This window comes from Salmo salar, chromosome ssa25 (assembly GCF_905237065.1).
Source record: "Salmo salar chromosome ssa25, Ssal_v3.1, whole genome shotgun sequence".
NCBI classification, from domain to species: Eukaryota; Metazoa; Chordata; class Actinopteri; order Salmoniformes; family Salmonidae; genus Salmo; species Salmo salar.
The window spans coordinates 3,348,234-3,366,330 of NC_059466.1; the positions used below are offsets into that span (position 1 = coordinate 3,348,234).

The 18,097-nt window shown below is 40.6% G+C and overlaps 1 protein-coding gene across 5 annotated transcripts in view; it reads right to left on the reverse strand.

Moving 5' to 3' along the window:
- The window catches only part of LOC106586054 (interferon regulatory factor 2), a 29,598-nt gene extending 15,311 nt beyond the window's left edge, over window positions 1–14,287 (reverse strand). Inside the window, exons 1-10 of one of the 5 annotated variants that reach the window (XM_045707407.1) lie at window positions 14,032–14,287; window positions 12,993–13,085; window positions 10,272–10,371; window positions 9,944–10,120; window positions 9,311–9,345; window positions 9,000–9,120; window positions 8,603–8,767; window positions 7,656–7,699; window positions 6,738–6,785; window positions 4,981–6,039 (exon numbers count right to left, since the gene is read on the reverse strand). In XM_045707407.1, coding sequence (XP_045563363.1) covers window positions 5,734–6,039; window positions 6,738–6,785; window positions 7,656–7,699; window positions 8,603–8,767; window positions 9,000–9,120; window positions 9,311–9,345; window positions 9,944–10,120; window positions 10,272–10,371; window positions 12,993–13,079 — 1,083 coding nt within the window. In that variant the 5' untranslated portion in view covers window positions 13,080–13,085; window positions 14,032–14,287 and the 3' untranslated portion in view covers window positions 4,981–5,733. Of the gene's footprint in view, window positions 1–4,980; window positions 6,040–6,737; window positions 6,790–7,655; window positions 7,700–8,602; window positions 8,768–8,999; window positions 9,121–9,310; window positions 9,346–9,943; window positions 10,121–10,271; window positions 10,372–12,992; window positions 13,086–14,031 lie in introns of those variants that run through there. The other 4 variants (XM_014172874.2, XM_014172875.2, XM_045707408.1 and 1 more) reach the window with 4 other exon arrangements.
- Between the last annotated feature and the right edge of the window lie 3,810 nt (window positions 14,288–18,097).

Here is an 18,097-nt window from a genome sequence, read left to right on the forward strand (position 1 = left end):
AACGATTACACCCCAGGGTAAATTGTCAGAGAGGGGTCACTGTCGAACAATCAATCAGAAGTGTCCTTTCAACATTCTACAAGGTTACAAAGGGAAGGAAGCCTCGTACGAACCATCCTGATGTTGTGTAGCGAAACAGAATGTAAACTCGCAAGATCAGGGTGAGGCCAAAGGGAAAAGGGATAATCGTTCAACTATTATAAGGGGATCCTACACTTTTTTTTGTCTTTTAATTATTATACAGGCTGATTAAGTAAAGTACATTGCATTTCAAGGATGTGGCACTCTTTTTTATATCTGCATCATGAAAAAAATACACATATTTCTCTAATAATACTGTAATGACCTGGCTAGATCATAAATTAACAAATGTCCAGACAGAGGGTGAGTTTAGGAATTCCCGGTTTATTAACCCAACTCAACACAGGCTACTCAAGGAACTCAAATAACTCAAGGATCCCAGTATAAAACACACTGACCATCTCCCGTTGGCAGGTAGCCAAAAGGTTGCTGGATCAAATCCCTGAGCTGACAAGGTAAAAAATCTGTAGTTCTTCCCCTGAGCAAGGCAGTTAACCCACTGTTCCCCTGGTGCCGAAGACGTGGATGTTGATTATGGCAGCCCAAGCACCTCTCTGATTCAGAAGACGCATTTCAGTTGTACAACTGACTAGGTATCCCCCTTTCCTCTTGATAAGACAAAACATAAGAGAGAGACAATGGCTAAGTAGTCTTAAATTTGCGGTGCTCCACCCCCCTGCCAAACCCCCGCCGCCCCACCAACCACAAGGATGCTCCGTACCGGAACAGATAGCAGGTTGACTGGCAAACACGGTACGGTTAAGTACAACACAGCATAACTCATAATTTACAGCTATCGATGCAGGTCGCTACAATACTTTAAACAATTTATTTATGAATGAAGAAATTTAGTTTTTATAGTTTTGAGAAGTGCTCTACTGCCACCATGTGTTCATCTTCAAGACAACCATTTCTACAGAAAAAGGCTGATCATACAGTATCATAATAATCATTAGGGGGGCAGGTAGCCTAGCAGTTAAGAGTGTTGGTCCAGTAACGAAATGACGCTGGTTCAAATCGCTGAGCAGGCAAGGTGGAAAAATCTGCCATTGAGCAAGGCAGTTAATCCCCAACAACAACTGCTCCCTGGGTCCAGATGACGTGGATCTCAATTAAGGCAGGCCCCCCACCTCTCTGATCTGACGGTTTGGGTTAAATGCGGAAGACACATTTGGGTTGAATTTATTCAGTTGCACAATTGACGAGGTATTTCCCAATATCCAGGCTCACATAGTCCAATTGAATAAAGAGAGCTTTCATGATGCATGGAAATAACTTCTACATTCCTGCCCAGTACCCTGCTCTGAACTTCAGACACTGTCACTAGCTGTCTACCACCCGGTATATGGTCATTGAACACTGGTCACTTAATGTTTACATACGGTTTAACCCACTTTATACGTACACTGAGTGTACAAAACAATAGGAACACCTGCTCTTTCCATGACATAGACTGACCAAGTGAATCCAAGTGAAAGCTATGATCCGTTATTGATGTCACCTGTTAAATCCAATTCAACCAGTGTAGATGAAGGGGAGAAGACAGGTTAAAGATGGATTTTTAAGCCTTCAGACAACTGAGACATGTATTGTGTATGTGTAACAGTTTTGCTTCCGACCCTCTCCTGTGCCATTCAGAAAGTGAATTGGCAAGACAAAATATTTAAGTGCCTTTTAATGGGGTATTGTAGTAGTTGCCCGGTGCATCGGTCTGAGTGTGTCTGCAACACTGCTGGTGTTTTCTTGCTCAACAGTTTCCTGTGTGTAGAGTGGTCAAGAATGGTCCACCACCCAAAGGACATCCAGCTAACATGGGCCAGCATCCCTGTGGAATGCTTTCGACACCTTCTAGAGTCCATGCCCCAATGAATTGAGGCTTTTCTCAGGGCAAAATGGGGTGCAGCTCAATATTAGAAAGGTGTTCCTAATGGTTTGTACACTCAGTGTATATATATTTATATTTCGGACTCTGACTTTGCTCATTCTGATATTTCTTAATTTATTTCTTTTAACTTTTGGGAATATATGTTTATTGTTTTTTATTGCTAGGTATTACTGCACTGTTGGAGCTACAAAGACAAGCATTTCACTGCACATGCGATAACATCTTTAAATCTGTGTATGCGATTTGACCTTAATTGCTTTATTGTGAGTTCAAACATCAAACTATTGAATTACATTCTAGTTATTACTACAGCCACTAGCTGGTGCAATGTATTCAGACTTGCATGAAAACTACAGTAATGTCATGAACTTGACCATTTACATTTGTACAACGACTATTCAACCAAACCAGGACTTGAATGAGTCTAAACTAAATTAAAATATATGGTAAATGAAAATATAATGTATTGCAGCATGTAAGATTTGGAGATGTCTGACGGGCTAGTCCTCTAACTCATGTGCAATAACTTCAATGACTTTTCATATTGCTTGGCATTTTCAAGCTGTTATAATGTGCTCTGGACTATCCTGAGGCAGAGGTTGAGACTTTGTTTACTCTGGGATTGACTAATGGCATATCTGGTGTATAGGTGTCACAGCAACCCAGGCACCAATTGGCTGTGTTCAGGCGCAAACAGGAAGTTGAGCGGCTAAGAACAGCAACCAAAACCAAAAAGGCAGCTAGAGCATGAGCCAAAGCAGGCCCATGTGGGATTACTGTGTGCTGCAGAGGACTGGAGCTCAACAACTACCCTCCTTTGTTTTTCAATAGAATCTGAAAGGAGGATTGTTATGAGGAAACTGGGGAAAAAAATACTAAGAATGTTTTATTTCACAATCACTAGTATTTGTGCAAGGATAATAATGCTTTGCAGAGCCATTATGCAATAGCTTGAATATCACTACATTCATTCCTGTTCAAACAAGTAATACTATGAGTGGCAAAACACTCACCGTTGGGACTATTTTCTTAGTAAAGATCTGACTTCAAGAGTTGAGTGAGGACAGTAGGAGCAGAACAACAATGAAACAAATCTCTCCTGAATCCCAACAGCTGAATCAAACAACAGCGTAAATGTTTCACACATGTGGTCTTAAATTATAGGACATTGCTGACCTCTGTTAATCTGTGTCACTGTATTGAAACTTGAAAAACAGTCTATGGTGTAATATTGGAAATATTACAACATTGTAGTACAACAGGATTACAAAACAATATTTTTATTAAGATTTGCATGTTTATCCACAGGATTAAGAGTTGCCCCTGAATGTGCAGTGACACACTCAAACGTGTGTAAATGTATAGCAACTAATTTAAAACACACAATTACATACAGTACCAGTCAAAAGTTTGGGCACACCTACTCATTCCAGGGGTTTTCTTTATTTTTACTATGTTCTACATTGTAGAATAATAGTGAAGACATCAAAACTATGAAATAACACATGTAGTAACCAAAAAAGTGTTAAACAAATCAAAATATATTTGATTATTTGAGATTCTTCAAAGTAGCCACTAGTTGCCTTGATGACAGCTTTGCACACTCTTGGCATTCACTCAACCAGCTTCATGAGGTAGTCACCTGGAATGCATTTCAATTAACAGGTGTGCTTTGTGTTTGAGCCAATCAGTTGTGTTGTGTCAAGGTAGGGGTGGTATACAGAAGATAGCCCTATTTGGTAAAAGACCAAGTCCATATTATGGCAAAAACAGCTCAAATAAGCAAAGAGAAATGACAATCCATCTTTCCTTTAAGACATGAAGGTCAGTCAATCCAGAAAATGTCAAGAACTTTGAAAGTTTCTTCAAGTGCAGTCACAAAAACCATCAAGTGCAGTCACAAAAACTGTCTCTCATGAGGACCGCCACAAGAAAGGAAGACCCAGAGAGTTACCTCTGCTGCAGAGGATAAGTTCATTAGAGTTACCAGACCAAAAAATTGCAGCCGAAATAAATGCTTCACAGAGTTCAAGTCACAGACACATCTCAACATCAACTGTTCAGAGGAGACTGCATGAATCAGGCCTTCATGGTCAAATTGCTACTAAAGGACACCAATAATAACAAGAGACTTGCTTGGGCCAAGAAACACGAGCAATGGACATTAGACCGTGGATATCTGTCCTTTGGTCTGATGAGTCCAAATTTGAGATTTTTGGTTCCAACCGCCATGTCTTTGTGAGACGCAGAGTAGGTGATGCGGACAGTAGATGGTCTCTGCATGTGTAGTTCCCACCGTGAAGCATGGAGGAGGAGGTGTGATATTGTGGGGGGGCTTTGCTGGTGCCACTGTCTGTGATTTATTTAGAATTCAAGGCACACTTATCCAGCATGGCTACCACAGCATTCTGCAGTGATACTCAATCCCATCTGATTTGCACTTAGTGGGACTATCATTTGTTTTTCAACAGGACAATGATCCAACACACCTCCATGCTGTGTAAGGGCTATTTGACCAAGAAGGAGAGTGATGGAGTGCTGCATCAGATGACCTGGCTTCCACAATCACCTGACCTCAACCCAATTGAGATGGTTTGGGATGAGTTGGACCGCTGAGTGAAGGAAAAGCAGCCAAAAAGTGCTCAGCATATGTGGGAACTCCGACAAGACTGTTGGAAAAGCATTCCAGATTAAGCTGGTTGAGAGAATGCCAAGAGTGTGCAAAGCTGTCATCAAGGCAAAGGGTGTCTTCTTTGAAGAATCTCAAATATAAAATATATTTTGATTTGTTTAACACTTTTTTGGTTACTACATGATTCCATATGTGTTATTTCATAGTTTTGATGTCTTCACTATTATTCTATAATGTAAAAAAATAAAAAAATAAAGACAAACCCTTGAATGAGTAGGTGTGTCCAAACTTTTGACTGGTAATGTATATACACACACACACATACAGTAAGCTACAAGCATATACAATTTCACATACAGTAGATGTCACAAATGCAGACATGTTGATGGAGAATATATATTTTCCTCATGTGTCATGTAAATAACAATAAAAAAAGTAATCTAACAAATAATCAGAAATCTTTCCTTTTGGGGGAAAAAATATACAAATTGTATAATTGTCCACCCTAGATTAAAATGTACTATATATATATATATAAGTGCTTAAAAGAGAGTGCCTTAAAAGGCATCTAGATAAATTACCAAGTGCATTTATTCTCTTCATCCTTTTATCCTATGGATGGCTTCTCCTTGAAGGCCAAAGACAAGGTTGCAAAGTGAGCCTTAGATAGGCAAGGCCTCTACTATGGCTTCAGCTTTGCTGTTAGTGTACACACATACACAGCCCAGAGTGGCCAGACACATCCCTGTCAGTGCTTTCCATAAGGTGCAGAAGCGGTTTGCCATTAAGCAGACAAATTAGTATGTACATTATTAACAGTGGGCGAAGAGTGGGTTGAGATGCCCTACAAATATTTTCACAGTTTGTAGATTAATTCCCTCCCATCGCATCTAAAAGGCCCTGAGATCTTGGGAGGTTCAGTTTGGGCATCGATCCATATTCTACAGCTCACAGAGCCCCATACCCCTATACTGTACTGTATGTCCGAGTCATTCCTATGAGTAGGCACTCTGGTCGAACAAGAAGGCCAGCAGGCACTCTGGTCGAACAAGAAGGCCAGCAGTGATCAAGGGCTTTTCCACGCCAAGCCTGCCACTGACTGGCCCATATCTTGAGTCACTGCACTGCCAGGTCTTCAGCAGGTCTTGACAGAGGACTTAGAGATGTCTGACGTCTTCATGATAACGCTGGCTCGGGTCTCTGTAGCAGAGGCCTGGCTGGAGGAAGCCTGCTCTGAAGGAGGGTGCTGGGCTGCTGGCATGTCCCTTTTCCAGGGGCTGTTGTTGTAGCTGATGAGAGGCATGGGGTCCCTGGTGCTGGTGACTTTGAAGTTGGTTACCTTTCCAGTAGTGACAAAAGTGGCCATGCTGGGTAGTGAGCACGATGGTACTCTCAGCACAGAGGAAGCTAAACTTGATCCCCACAGCCCACCATGAAGATGCTGCAAGTCACAGTGAAGGTGGGTTTAATTCAGCCATAACCATTCAAACACTTATTTCAGGATATATCCGAATATAGATTTGGCCACTAGCATATTTCTTAACTGTTTGTAGAATCTTCATAAATCATTGATAGCATTAGAAGAGGGAATTTCATTGACACTAACCACGTTTCCATCCACAGTTTTCATGCGATTAAAGTCATACCGTGTGATGGAAATAGGAAGTTTCGATACAATTTTATAAACGCCAACAGATCATTTGTTCATTCAACATGGTGGGATCTTATTGTGTGTTGAACTTTAGATTTTTACTCAGTACATGAAAATTTAAGAGAAAAATTACATTTTGTGTGCATGTTTTCTTTATGCGGATTTTTGCATTTTCGCATATAAATATGTCACCAATTGGATGGAAACCTAGCTATAGCAAATCTTGCAAAACATGTGGCATATTTACCAATGAAAATCTATTACTGCAACTTGAACACATTGGCATGCACATGTTTATAAGCACTGTATGTGTTAATACTTTCTAACGTGCTTGTAAACTGCTCTTCCTGCTGTTGAGCGCTGCATGATTCATCTATACTAAGGAACCTCATCTCCCCCCTCTTCACCCACGGACACATACACACGTGCGTGTGTGCAGCATCAAATTTCCTCTTCCAGCTCAATGTAGCAAGATATTCTACAAGTACCACAATAGCCATCTTGTCCACATTTTTGAAAGTAGCTGACAGCCAGGGCTTTCTAGGGCAAAGAAAATAGCTTGGCATTATATACTACTTTTCTCTGTTTCTCCAATGGGCATGTCATTATGTATTAGAACACTACAAACAATAGAACACTACAACACAAAAGGGCACAACGGTTGAGAAATAAAGAACGCTATTCTGTTGAATTCTGTAATAGTATGTATGTGCTTTGATTTGTGATTGGGCTTGTTTTGAGCACAATTCAAGACATGAAATGAGGTTTAATCATTAGCCAGGAGACAAAAGTGAATCCGGTATTCACCAGAGAGCTGCCTTCTGTTTTTTGTCTTTCTTTACGTCAGAGCACTTTAGAACAGGAACTGACAGTATGGGCTGGGCTAGTGGTAGAAGTAAAAGGGACAGTACCACCATTCTACAGTTACAGTACTCTTACTACTGTAAAGCAGTAGAACTGGCTAACGTAATGAACTCAAAATCGTGGGTTTCAAGTGAAGGTTTGTTTATCTTTTGATCGGGCAGGGTTAATGATTCAGCTGTTTGTACAGTATGTGTCTGTGTACCCAGGCAGGCCCAGCCATGCCGCTCAGCCCTATTAGAATAAGCTAATTCTGCTAGCTAAGTGCACTTCCCTTGGCTTAGAGAACAGGCCAGCTACAATGGCACCATAAAACAAAGCTATCGCTTTGTGCTGCAAGCACTCCATAAAGGCACACAGGCTCAAAATCAAAGGCTTCTGTGTGTCAGCGCATGATTTTTACTAAATTTCCAATCTTACAAAATAATCTAGCTGTCTTGAATGATTATTTGGCTAACAATGGTTAGGAGGCAATTTTTTGACTGATGGGCTTTTCTTCTGATACAGATATGCAATTGGACAACGCAATTGTTCAGTGTCCTTACCTCCTTAGAGTCCTCTTCACTGTGCACACTGTCTGTGTCACTCTCTGTAAAGCAGAACAGAAAGAACAACCATGAAAACCCATAACTCAGGGATTTCCAGACTAACAGGTTGGAGAAGGATGGACATATGAAAGAATGTCAGAGTTAAAAAAGTTAAATGACAATAGGCTTATCTGCTACCATCAGTGATGAACTCTAGTGAACTTCTGTACATAATCATTGTAGAGATCATATGTTATGCTTCACCAAATACTAAACATGCAGGAATAGTAGAGTAGTTATATGTACAGTATCATACTATATGTAACACATCAGGCGGATCAATATCAACTGTACCATATAGAGTATCATATTAAGCATACACATACAGAAATAACTGTATAAATATGCATAAATACAAGCTCATATTCTGAGTTCAAATCTTTCTGTGTTAATGCTTCTCCCAAGCAACACATTAACTTATTCTACAGTAATACCATGAGCAGGTTGAATGACACTGGTGATGTAGCCATGTTTATGATAACAAGCACTGGCCTGGCCTTGGGCTTGCAACAGGGAAGCCTTATTGCCCTCATAGACATTAAGCAATACACCACAGTACTATACTATCTAGACTGAATAAAGGTTCAAATGTTTCAATTTTACTTGGCATTTTAAAATGGAGGTGATAGTGTGCCTTACAAGTCGCAGGCATACAATGGTGTTATAAAATATAGTGGTACCTCCCATCACCAATCAAATGATTCACCTGGAGTACATTAGAATAACCATGTGATTGTAGTGACATTCTAATCATTCACATCTCTTTCATCGCTGCTCTGAACTATAGGAATTATACCATTATTAACACCTATAATGGGTACTGATGTGAGATCCAAGCAACCCCGTCTGTTGTGTTAGGGCATGGGTTGGGATGGAGTGGGAGGATTTAGGGGGTGTGGACTGACCTCCATACGAGGACACAGGGGAGATCTGGAGTGGGTACGGGTGACTGGAGCTGACCGACTGCTCCTCATTCTCCGTGGTCACCTCGATGGTCTGACACACATATGGCAGGTCATCGATGATCAGCTGGTCATCCCCAGGGCTGCGACTGCCCGGATGAAGATATTCTGAGGAAGCGCAAGATAATCCCTGGTTATACATTTGTCCTCCAGTGGAAAGCCTAAGCAATTTACTCACAGATATATTCATAAGACATTAGTAAGTGTGTAACTACTATACACGTTCATAACATTCCTTGTCACTACTCCTGATGTGCTCTCTTAATGGTCTACCACACAACATCAATTCAATTGATTAAATGTGTGTAGTGGACACAGACACTGATGCCAAAGCTCTTACCTGTGCAGTCTGTAATGTACTCCTCTTTCACTTCATCCTTCACCTCTACCTTCACCACTTCATGGTCTTCAACAGACCCATTCATGCTCTCCATGGATGAGGACCTGGGCTCCACCTGTTCCTGGGGTGACAGAAGCAGAGAGGTGTGGGCATCTCTTTCCATCCTGACTGGAGGTCTGTCATGCTTGCTAATATCATTTTACATTTGCCAAGTAAAATGATCAATTTCAAAGAATGGTTTGAATGGTTTGAATGTGAAATTGAATAGTAATGCACTGAGGTCTTCTGTGTCAACACACACTAGTTATTACCTTGTTTTTTCCCTCTTTTTCCCTCCTTTTCTTTCCTAGAAAACACATCAACATGACATTCCACTGTTAAAAGGTGGACACAAATTAATCTATTTCAGTGTGTCAATTTCAAGTCTATGCAACCGCCTCAGTGAGAAGAACATGTAGATAAACTGTTGATTGCTAATTAACAGTAATGTAATAATATCTACAACATTAACAAATGTGCATCTACGTAATCAAGTGTTAATAACATATAAAACCGTGCTTACAGCACATATTATATATGAAATTAACTTGGCTAGTAGCTACACCATAAAGCCATAAGTGTTATCCTCTCTGGAAGCTGATCTTTAATTCGGTCTCTGCCATTTCTAATTCACTTTTATTTTATGTATTTATTTAACCAGGCAAGTCAGTTAAGAACAAATTCTTATTTACAGTGACGGCCTACATCGGCCAAACCTGGACGACGCTGGGCCAATTGTGCACCGCCCTATAGGACTCCCAATCACGGCCGGTTGTGATACAGCTGGATTTGAACCAGGGTGTCTGTAGTGTCGCGTCTACCAATGAGATGCAGTGTCTTAGACCGCTGCGCCACTCGGGAGCCCCAATCATTGTTCTCTCAGAGCTAGAGAGGCAACCACTTACCTTTCTTGGTCTGGCGCTCTGACGCAGACAGCATCTTGTATACCCTGAAAGCGTTGGTTCCCTTCTTGATGCTCTTGTCTTTCACCTCCTCAATATCAGGCAGAGAGTTCATTGCACAGCGGAAATTGGCCTTCCATGTTTTCGGGTCTGGTTTGTCGATCCCTAGTTGGTATTTTCCTGAATATAAAAAATTACTTATTATGGGAAGGCTATGCTGCTGCATAAACTTCAGTCATAACACTGATCATAACACATAACAGTGGCATTGGTAATGTAACATACTGTGTATTGTTGGCCATTTCTTATCACTTCATTTTCATAACTGTACCTGTATGAATGGCCCAGTTCTTGAATAAAGGAGCATCTTTTTCCAAATCCCAGCCATGTCTTGCAGCATGCATCCATGGAATCTGGAAGATCCTCTTCTCCTGCAGGTTCATTACAACAATGATTCAGACATTTATGACTTGGCTAACACATCGCACACATCTTGCGCAATTTGGTCAGCTGCATGATTAATCTCCCCACGTCCAAATAATCAGGGACGAAAACGCAAACATTCCTACGCATTCCACAAGAGATTAAGATGAGTCCATAGACTGCTTACGAGGTACGGAAACAAATATCTGAATACATTCTTTCGCTGAACAATCCTATTATGCTTAAAGAGTTACTGCCTTTAAATGCCCATTAAAGGTGCTGACAAACAGTCATATGTGAAAATAGACTGTTTTTAAAAGACTGAAGCACTGGAAGCATTTGAAGGTTATAAATATTCAGACCCTTTCACTTTTTCCACATTTTGTTATGTTACAGCCTTATTCTAAAATGTATTAAATTGTTTTTTTTCCTCATCAATTTACACAAAATACCCCATAATGACAAAGCAGAAACAAGTTTCGAATTTTTTGCAAATGTATATATAAAAAAAAACAGACGTATCACATTTACATAAGTATTCAGACTCTTTACTCACTACTTTGTTGAAGCACCTTTGGCAGCGTTAACAGCCTTGACTCATCTTGGGTATGACGCTACAAGCTTGACACACCTGTATTTGGGGAGTTTCTCCCGTTCTTCTCTGCAGATCCTCTCAAGCTCTGTCAGGTTGGATGGGGAGCGTCGCTGCACAGCTATTTTCAGGTCTCTCCAGAGATGTTCGATCGGGTTCAAGTCTGGGCTCTGGCTGGGCCACTCAAGGATATTCAGAGACTTGTCCCGAAACCACTCCTGCGTTGTCTTGGCTGTGTGCTTAGGGTCATTGTCCTGTTGGAAGGTGAACCTTCACCCTAGTCTGAGGTCCTGAGCGCTCTGGACCAGGTTTTCATCATGAATCTCTCTGTACTTTGCTCCGTTCATTCTTCCCTCAATTCTGACTAGTCTCCCAGTCCCTGCCACTGATAAACATCCGCACATCATGGTGCTGCCACCATGCTTCACCGTAGGGATGGTGCCAGGTTTTGTCCAGAAGTGACGCTTGGCATTCATGCCAAAGAGTTCAATCTTGGTTTCATCAGACCAGAGAATCTTGTTTCTCATGGTCTGAGATTCCTTTATATTTATTTTGGCAAACAACAAAGCTGGCTGTCATGTGCTTTTTACTGAGGAGTAGCTTTCGTCTGGCCACTCTACCATAAACGCATGATTGGTGGAGTACTGCATGTTCTCCCATCTCCACAGAGGAACTCTGGAGCTCTGTCAGAGTGACCTTCGGGTTCTTAATCACCTTCCTGACCAAGGCCCTTCTCCCCAGATTGCTCAGTTTGGCCAGGCGGCCAGCTCTAGGAAGAGTCTTGGTAGATCTAAATTTCTTTCCGTTTAAGAATGATGGAGGCCACTGTGTTCTTGGGGACCTTCAATGCTGCAGACATTTTTTAGTACCCTTCCCCAGATCTGTGCCTCGAAACAATCCTGTCTCAGAGCTCTACGGACAATTCCTTCGAACTCATGGCTTGGTTTTTGCTCTGACATCTGTGGGACCTTATATAGACAGCTGTGTGCCTTTCCAAATCATGCCCAACCAATTGAATTTACCACAGGTGGACCCCAATTGTAGAAACATCAAGGATAATCAATGGAAACAGGATGCACCTGAGCTCAGTTTAGAGTCTCATAGGGTTTGTCATTATAGGGTATTGTGTGTAGATTGTGGACTGGGATTTAATCCATTTTGGAATAAGGCAGTAACGTAACAAAATGTGGAAAAAGTGAAGGGGTCTGAATACTTCCCGAATGCACTGTAAAGTAACATTTCTACCTGAAAATAATACATGTAACACTTCTACCTCAATAACATATCAGTAGTAATGAAGGAATAAAAAGCCGCTAAAGAAAAACTGTCCGGTCTGGCTCGTTGTTGTATGTAGGCTACAGCTCGCTGTTTTATAATTAGTTTGCGTTTGCGAGGTTGACAACATCAGCAAAACATTCACATTACAACTCTTCCTTAAGTCCTTGCAACAGTTCCTTCACAACAGTTTTTGTAGATAAAATGTTTGACATAGTTCTTTTAACATCCTGTCATGTGTGCTTATTATTTTACCATTGATATGTTCTAGGCTATTTTGAGACCTTAAGAAAGATCCGGTAATGCTGGAGTGTCTATCAATGGCATGTCCACATTTATGAAGTATTTATAAAATATAAATAGCCCACACTTTAGATGAAGTGATGCAAAAATACTTAACTAATGATTAGTAAATGGTTTATAAGGACCTACAGTATATTACATCTAAGGAATGGAGTAATGATTAATACATGATGAATAAACTATTTACTAATTCATTATAAATGCTTTATTATGTGGAGTTATTATAAAGTGCTACTCAAAAAAGTTGTTAAATAATATAGTAAGATGCAGGGTGTTTAGCTGTTTAGATGTGTGCATACCTGTTTGTGTTCCTATATGACGGAGGGGCTTTGTTGGTGGGTTTGGTAACAATTGTTGCTTCAGCAAAGCTTGAAAACCAGGTGCAGTATAAACTTAGAATGTGGTGAACTTCCATACTAAGGCAAACTCAGTGTCTCAATAAAGATACATTTCACTTACTCTATTAACCCATTTCAGCCCAGGAATTAGGCAAGAGTTGATCTGTTCCTCCAACCATGGCCGCATTCGCATCCTCTCCACTGGCATGGTGGCCTGCAGACACAGAGCAAGGAGGAGATAAACAGTCAATTGAATGAATGAACCCTTCATTTCACTTCCTGAAGGCAGCAACAGATCAGAAAACATCTGAGACCAATTGGCCCATTTGGGGGATGACAACTCCCTGAGCTTATCAGCAACATCTGATCTCATACAGAGCAGAACCCAGTGCCAAAACACATCTAATACAGAGGGGCCACAACAACACACAATAATTGGTTCAGATGTGTTATATCACATGTCGAACTGTACTCTGTTGATGTGTAATAAGGTGTTAATGAATCTTGAAAATAGGTTAACGGTGCACATAAGGCTTGTGATGACCATGACCTCTAGTTAGTGCTGCAAGTAGAGTAATCACGTTACTGATCAAGGTCCACTCCAACAAAACGCAACAAACTCCTAAACCAATAAACTGTAACAGGTTATGAGAATGTTACATTAATATATTTGCAATTTAGGTTTATCATACATATTCTATTAATAACATTAAGCCAATAAAATAACGAACTTGTAGTGATTATTTAGTCAACCCTGCAGTTGTAGCCTAGTAGTCATGTAATTTACCAGAACCAAGCTTGTTCCAATTTCTTTCTGAGGCTGATAATAAAATACACAATGTAAAAGACAACTACCGATAAATGGTTACTTCAATGGTTTGTCGACATTCTGGTGCGCTATGCGCCACAGTTGGCAACAAATATGCATTGCACCCGTCTCGCAAAGTCACGCTGTGGCCAAAACTGACAGCTGTTCAAGTTTACCAGAAAGCTGGCTGACATGTCAACCCAAAAGTGAAAATAAACTTCATTCCATGTCGGATTGTCGGTTGCCCGTGATCGGATCAACGTTCTATTACTTTCGATTAGGGTTTACGTTGTCGCTTCATGATTCTATGGATACATAACTCTTCAGCAAAAACAACATGCGGAAACGTTACCTGCGATAAAGTGTTCTATTCAACTTCAGGTCCTCTTGCCAGTCGCAAAGTTATCCCCGTGTAGTGTGTGATTTTGTGTACCAAAATGAAAACTATTAGCCTATTTCAGTGTCCAGATCGAAAGCAAAACAAGTAAAGGAAGTGCTTTGCGTGGAAATCCCCTCCCGATATATTCGTTTCACGTTCCCTGGACATAGATGGCGTTGTACGTAAGGGGTTCTGGAGCACGGAAGTCGTGCTCATTGGTCTACGGCTACGCCTCTGCAATCGACAGCTCTATTTCGTTTTCACTTCCTCAAACCTCATCTGGTTGTATTCCAGTTTGCTAGGCTAGTGACCAATCCTCAAACAGGGCTTTAGTTTTTGAGATATCCCTACCCGAGGTATAACAAAGCACAACCATATTTTAACATATCTCTAAGGTCTCCTATATACGAAATAGATGGTTGTATAAAAATATTTACCAGGTTTTCCTTTTGGTAACTTTTAAGTCATCTGTGATCTAAATCAGTTCTGTATGGTCATGCCTGACAAAAATAAATGCAGTAACATGTTTTTTGATGAGTGGCTATTGTAATTTGCTCTAAAGCACCCCCTAAACTAAAACAGTGCAGAGTATTGCCAGGCTATGATATTGCTAGAATGTGGAATACAAGTCGTCGGTTAGCTGCCCTACATACACAGATAAACAACATTAGGATATGTTAATACAGCTTGGAAATATAGACCTGTAAACACACAGATACAATAGGTAGAAATATCAACTATTCATATTTATGATGAATTATGATGATGAACTTCACTTTTTGGTACGGTAACTGTCCAATAGACAACTTTCCAAGTACATTTAAAAAAAATGTTGTGGCTATTGTATTCATCTATAAGACAAGTGGGCTCAGACACTGAAAACTCATTTTTCCAGCCAAATGTTCCTCTGTGGATTTTATATGTTTAACCCCTACTCATGCAATTACGTTAGGGGCCCCCTAGATTTCACTCCAAATCCAATATGACATTCAAAATCCAATATGACTGCCATATTACCACTAAATGGTGGTTTAATCAACTGTATACGTACACATTTTTAATGAGAAATGTTTCAGATTTGTGTACTGTACTTATGACCTGTACTCAACACCATTTTTGTTTACTTTAACTATGTAAGGAATCCAATATGCCCACCATATACACTCAAACACCTTTGTCTGGATATACACTACCGTTCAAAAGTTTGGGGTCACTTAGAAATGTCCTTGTTTTTCAAAGAAAAGTAAATGTTTTGTCCATTAAAATATCATCAAATTGATCAGAATGTTGTAAATGACTATTGCAGCTGGAAACGGCAGATTTTTTTATGGAATATCTACATAGGCGTACAGAGGCCCATTATCAGCAACCTTCACTCCTGTGTTCAAATGGCACGTTGTGTTAGCTAATACAGGTTTATCATTTTAAAAGGCTAATTGATCATTAGATAACCCTTTTGCAATTACACTTAGGTTGGAGTCATTAAAACTTGTTTTCAACCACTCCACACATTTCTTGCTAACAAACTATAGTTTTGGCAAGTCGGTTAGGACATCTACTTTGTGCATGACACAAGTAATTTTTCCAACAATTGTTTACAGACAGATTATTTCACTTATAATTCACTGTATCACAATTCCAGTGGGTCAGAAGTTTACATACACTAAGTTGACTGTGCCTTTAAACAGCTTGGAAAATTCTAGAAAATGATGTAATGGCTTTAGAAGCTTCTGATAGGCTAATGGACATCATTTTTGTCAATTGGAGGTGTACCTGTGGATGTATTTCAAGGCCTACCTTCAAACTCAGTGCATCTTTGTAGAAAGAGGAGGAAGGGAAGCGCTACTAAGGTACACAATAGTACATTTTGGTAGACAGAAGGTGCTCTTTGGTAAAGGGGTGAATTGGTCATCAAAAAGAAAGGAGGACCAAGGCACTCTTCATATAATTAATTAAAATGCCTTTATTTGTATGGCATGTTCAATAGAAACAAGGTTTTAAAAATCCGACGCGTTTCGGCTGCATGGCCTTTGTCAGGGAGTTCAAATAAATAATACAATGTCCTCTTTTGAACAGCTTTTCCAATTAGCCCTAATTTGAAGAGGGAGTGGTTACAAAATTGATTGAAAAGCTGTTCAAAAGAGGACATTGTATTATTTCTTTGTACTCCCTCACAAAGGCCATGTAGCCGAAACGCGTCAGATTTTTAAAACCTTGTTTCTATTGAACATGCCATACAAATAAAGGCATTTTAATTAATTATATGATGAGTGCCTTGGTCCTCCTACCTTTTTTTCAGTGCATCTTTGCTTGACATCATGGGGAAATCAAAAGAAATCAGCCAAGACCTCAGAAAATAAATTGTAGACCTTCACATGTCTGGTTCATCCTTGGGAGCAATTTCCAAATGGTCCTGGGAAGTACACAGAGAGCTAATATTAATAATATGCATGTCAATCTCTCCTGGCTCAAAGTAGAGGAGAGACTGACTACATCACTACTTGTATTTATGAGAGGTATTGGCATGTTGAATGCACCGAGCTGTCTATCTAAACTACTGGCACACAGCTCGGACACCCATACATACCCCACAAGACATGCCACAAAAGGTCTCTTCACAGTCCCCAAGTCCAGAACAGACTATGGGAGGCGAACAGTACTGCATAGAACCATGGCTACATGGAACTCTATTCCACTTCAAGTAACTGATGCAAGCGGTAAAATTAGATTTAAAAAAACAGATTAAAAAAAAACACCTTATGGAACAGTGGTGACTGTGAAGCAACAGAAACATAGGCACAGACACACACACACACACACACACACACGATAGCATACGTACAATACACACACATACACATGGATTTAGTACTGTAGATATGTGGTGGTGGTGGAGTTAGGGCCTGAGGGCACACAGTGTGTTGTGAAATCTGTGAATGTATTGTAATGTTTTTAGAATTGTATAAACTGCTTTAGTTATGCTGGACCCCAGGAAGAGGAGCTGCTGCCTTGGCATAATAAATACAAATACAAAACTCATCCCAAACCATCTCAATTGGGTTGAGGTCAGGTGATTGTAGAGGCCAGGTCATCTGATGCAGCACCCCATCACTCTCCTTCTTGGTCAAATAGCCCTTACACAGCCTGGAAGTGTGTTGGATCATTGTCCTGTTGAAAAACAAATGATAGTCCCACTAAGCGCAAACCAGATGGGATGGCGTATCGCTGCAGAATGCTGTGGTAGCCATGCTGGTTAAGTGTGCCTTGAATTCAAAATAAATCACAGACAGTGTCACCAGCAAAGCACCCCCAGACCATCACACCTCCTCTTCCATGCTTAATAGTGGGAACCACACATGCGGAGATCATCTGTTCACCTACTCTACGTCTCACAAAGATACGGTGGTTGGAACCAAAAATCAAAAATATGGACTCATCAGACTAAAGGACAGACTTCCACCGGTCTAATGTCCATTGCTCATGGCTCTTGTCTTTTGCCAAAGCAAGTCTCTTCTTCTTATTGGTGTCCTTTAGTAGTGGTTTCTTTGCAGCAATTTGACCATGAAGGCCTGATTCCTCTGAACAGTTAATGTTGAGATGTGTCTGTGACTTGAACTCTAAAACGCATTTATTTGGGCTGCAGTTTCTGAGGCTGGTAACTCTAATGAACTTATCCTCTGCAGCAGAGGTAACTCTGGGTCTTCCTTTCCTGTGGCGGTCCTCGTGAGAACCAGTTTCATCATAGCGCTTCATGGTTTTTGAGACTCCACTTGAAGAAACTTTTTTTTCTGATTGACTGACGTTTATGTCTTAAAGTAATGATGGACTGTTGTTTTTCTTTGCTTATTTGAGCTGTTCTTGCCATAATATGGACTTGGTCTTTTACCAAATAGGGCTATCGTCCGTATACTACTGCTCCGGAGTGGCGAAGCAGCCTAAGGCACTGCGTCTCAGTGCTAGAGGCATCACTACAGACCCTGATTCGATTCCAGACTGTATCACACCCGGCCGTGATTGGGAGTCGCATATGGCGGCGCAC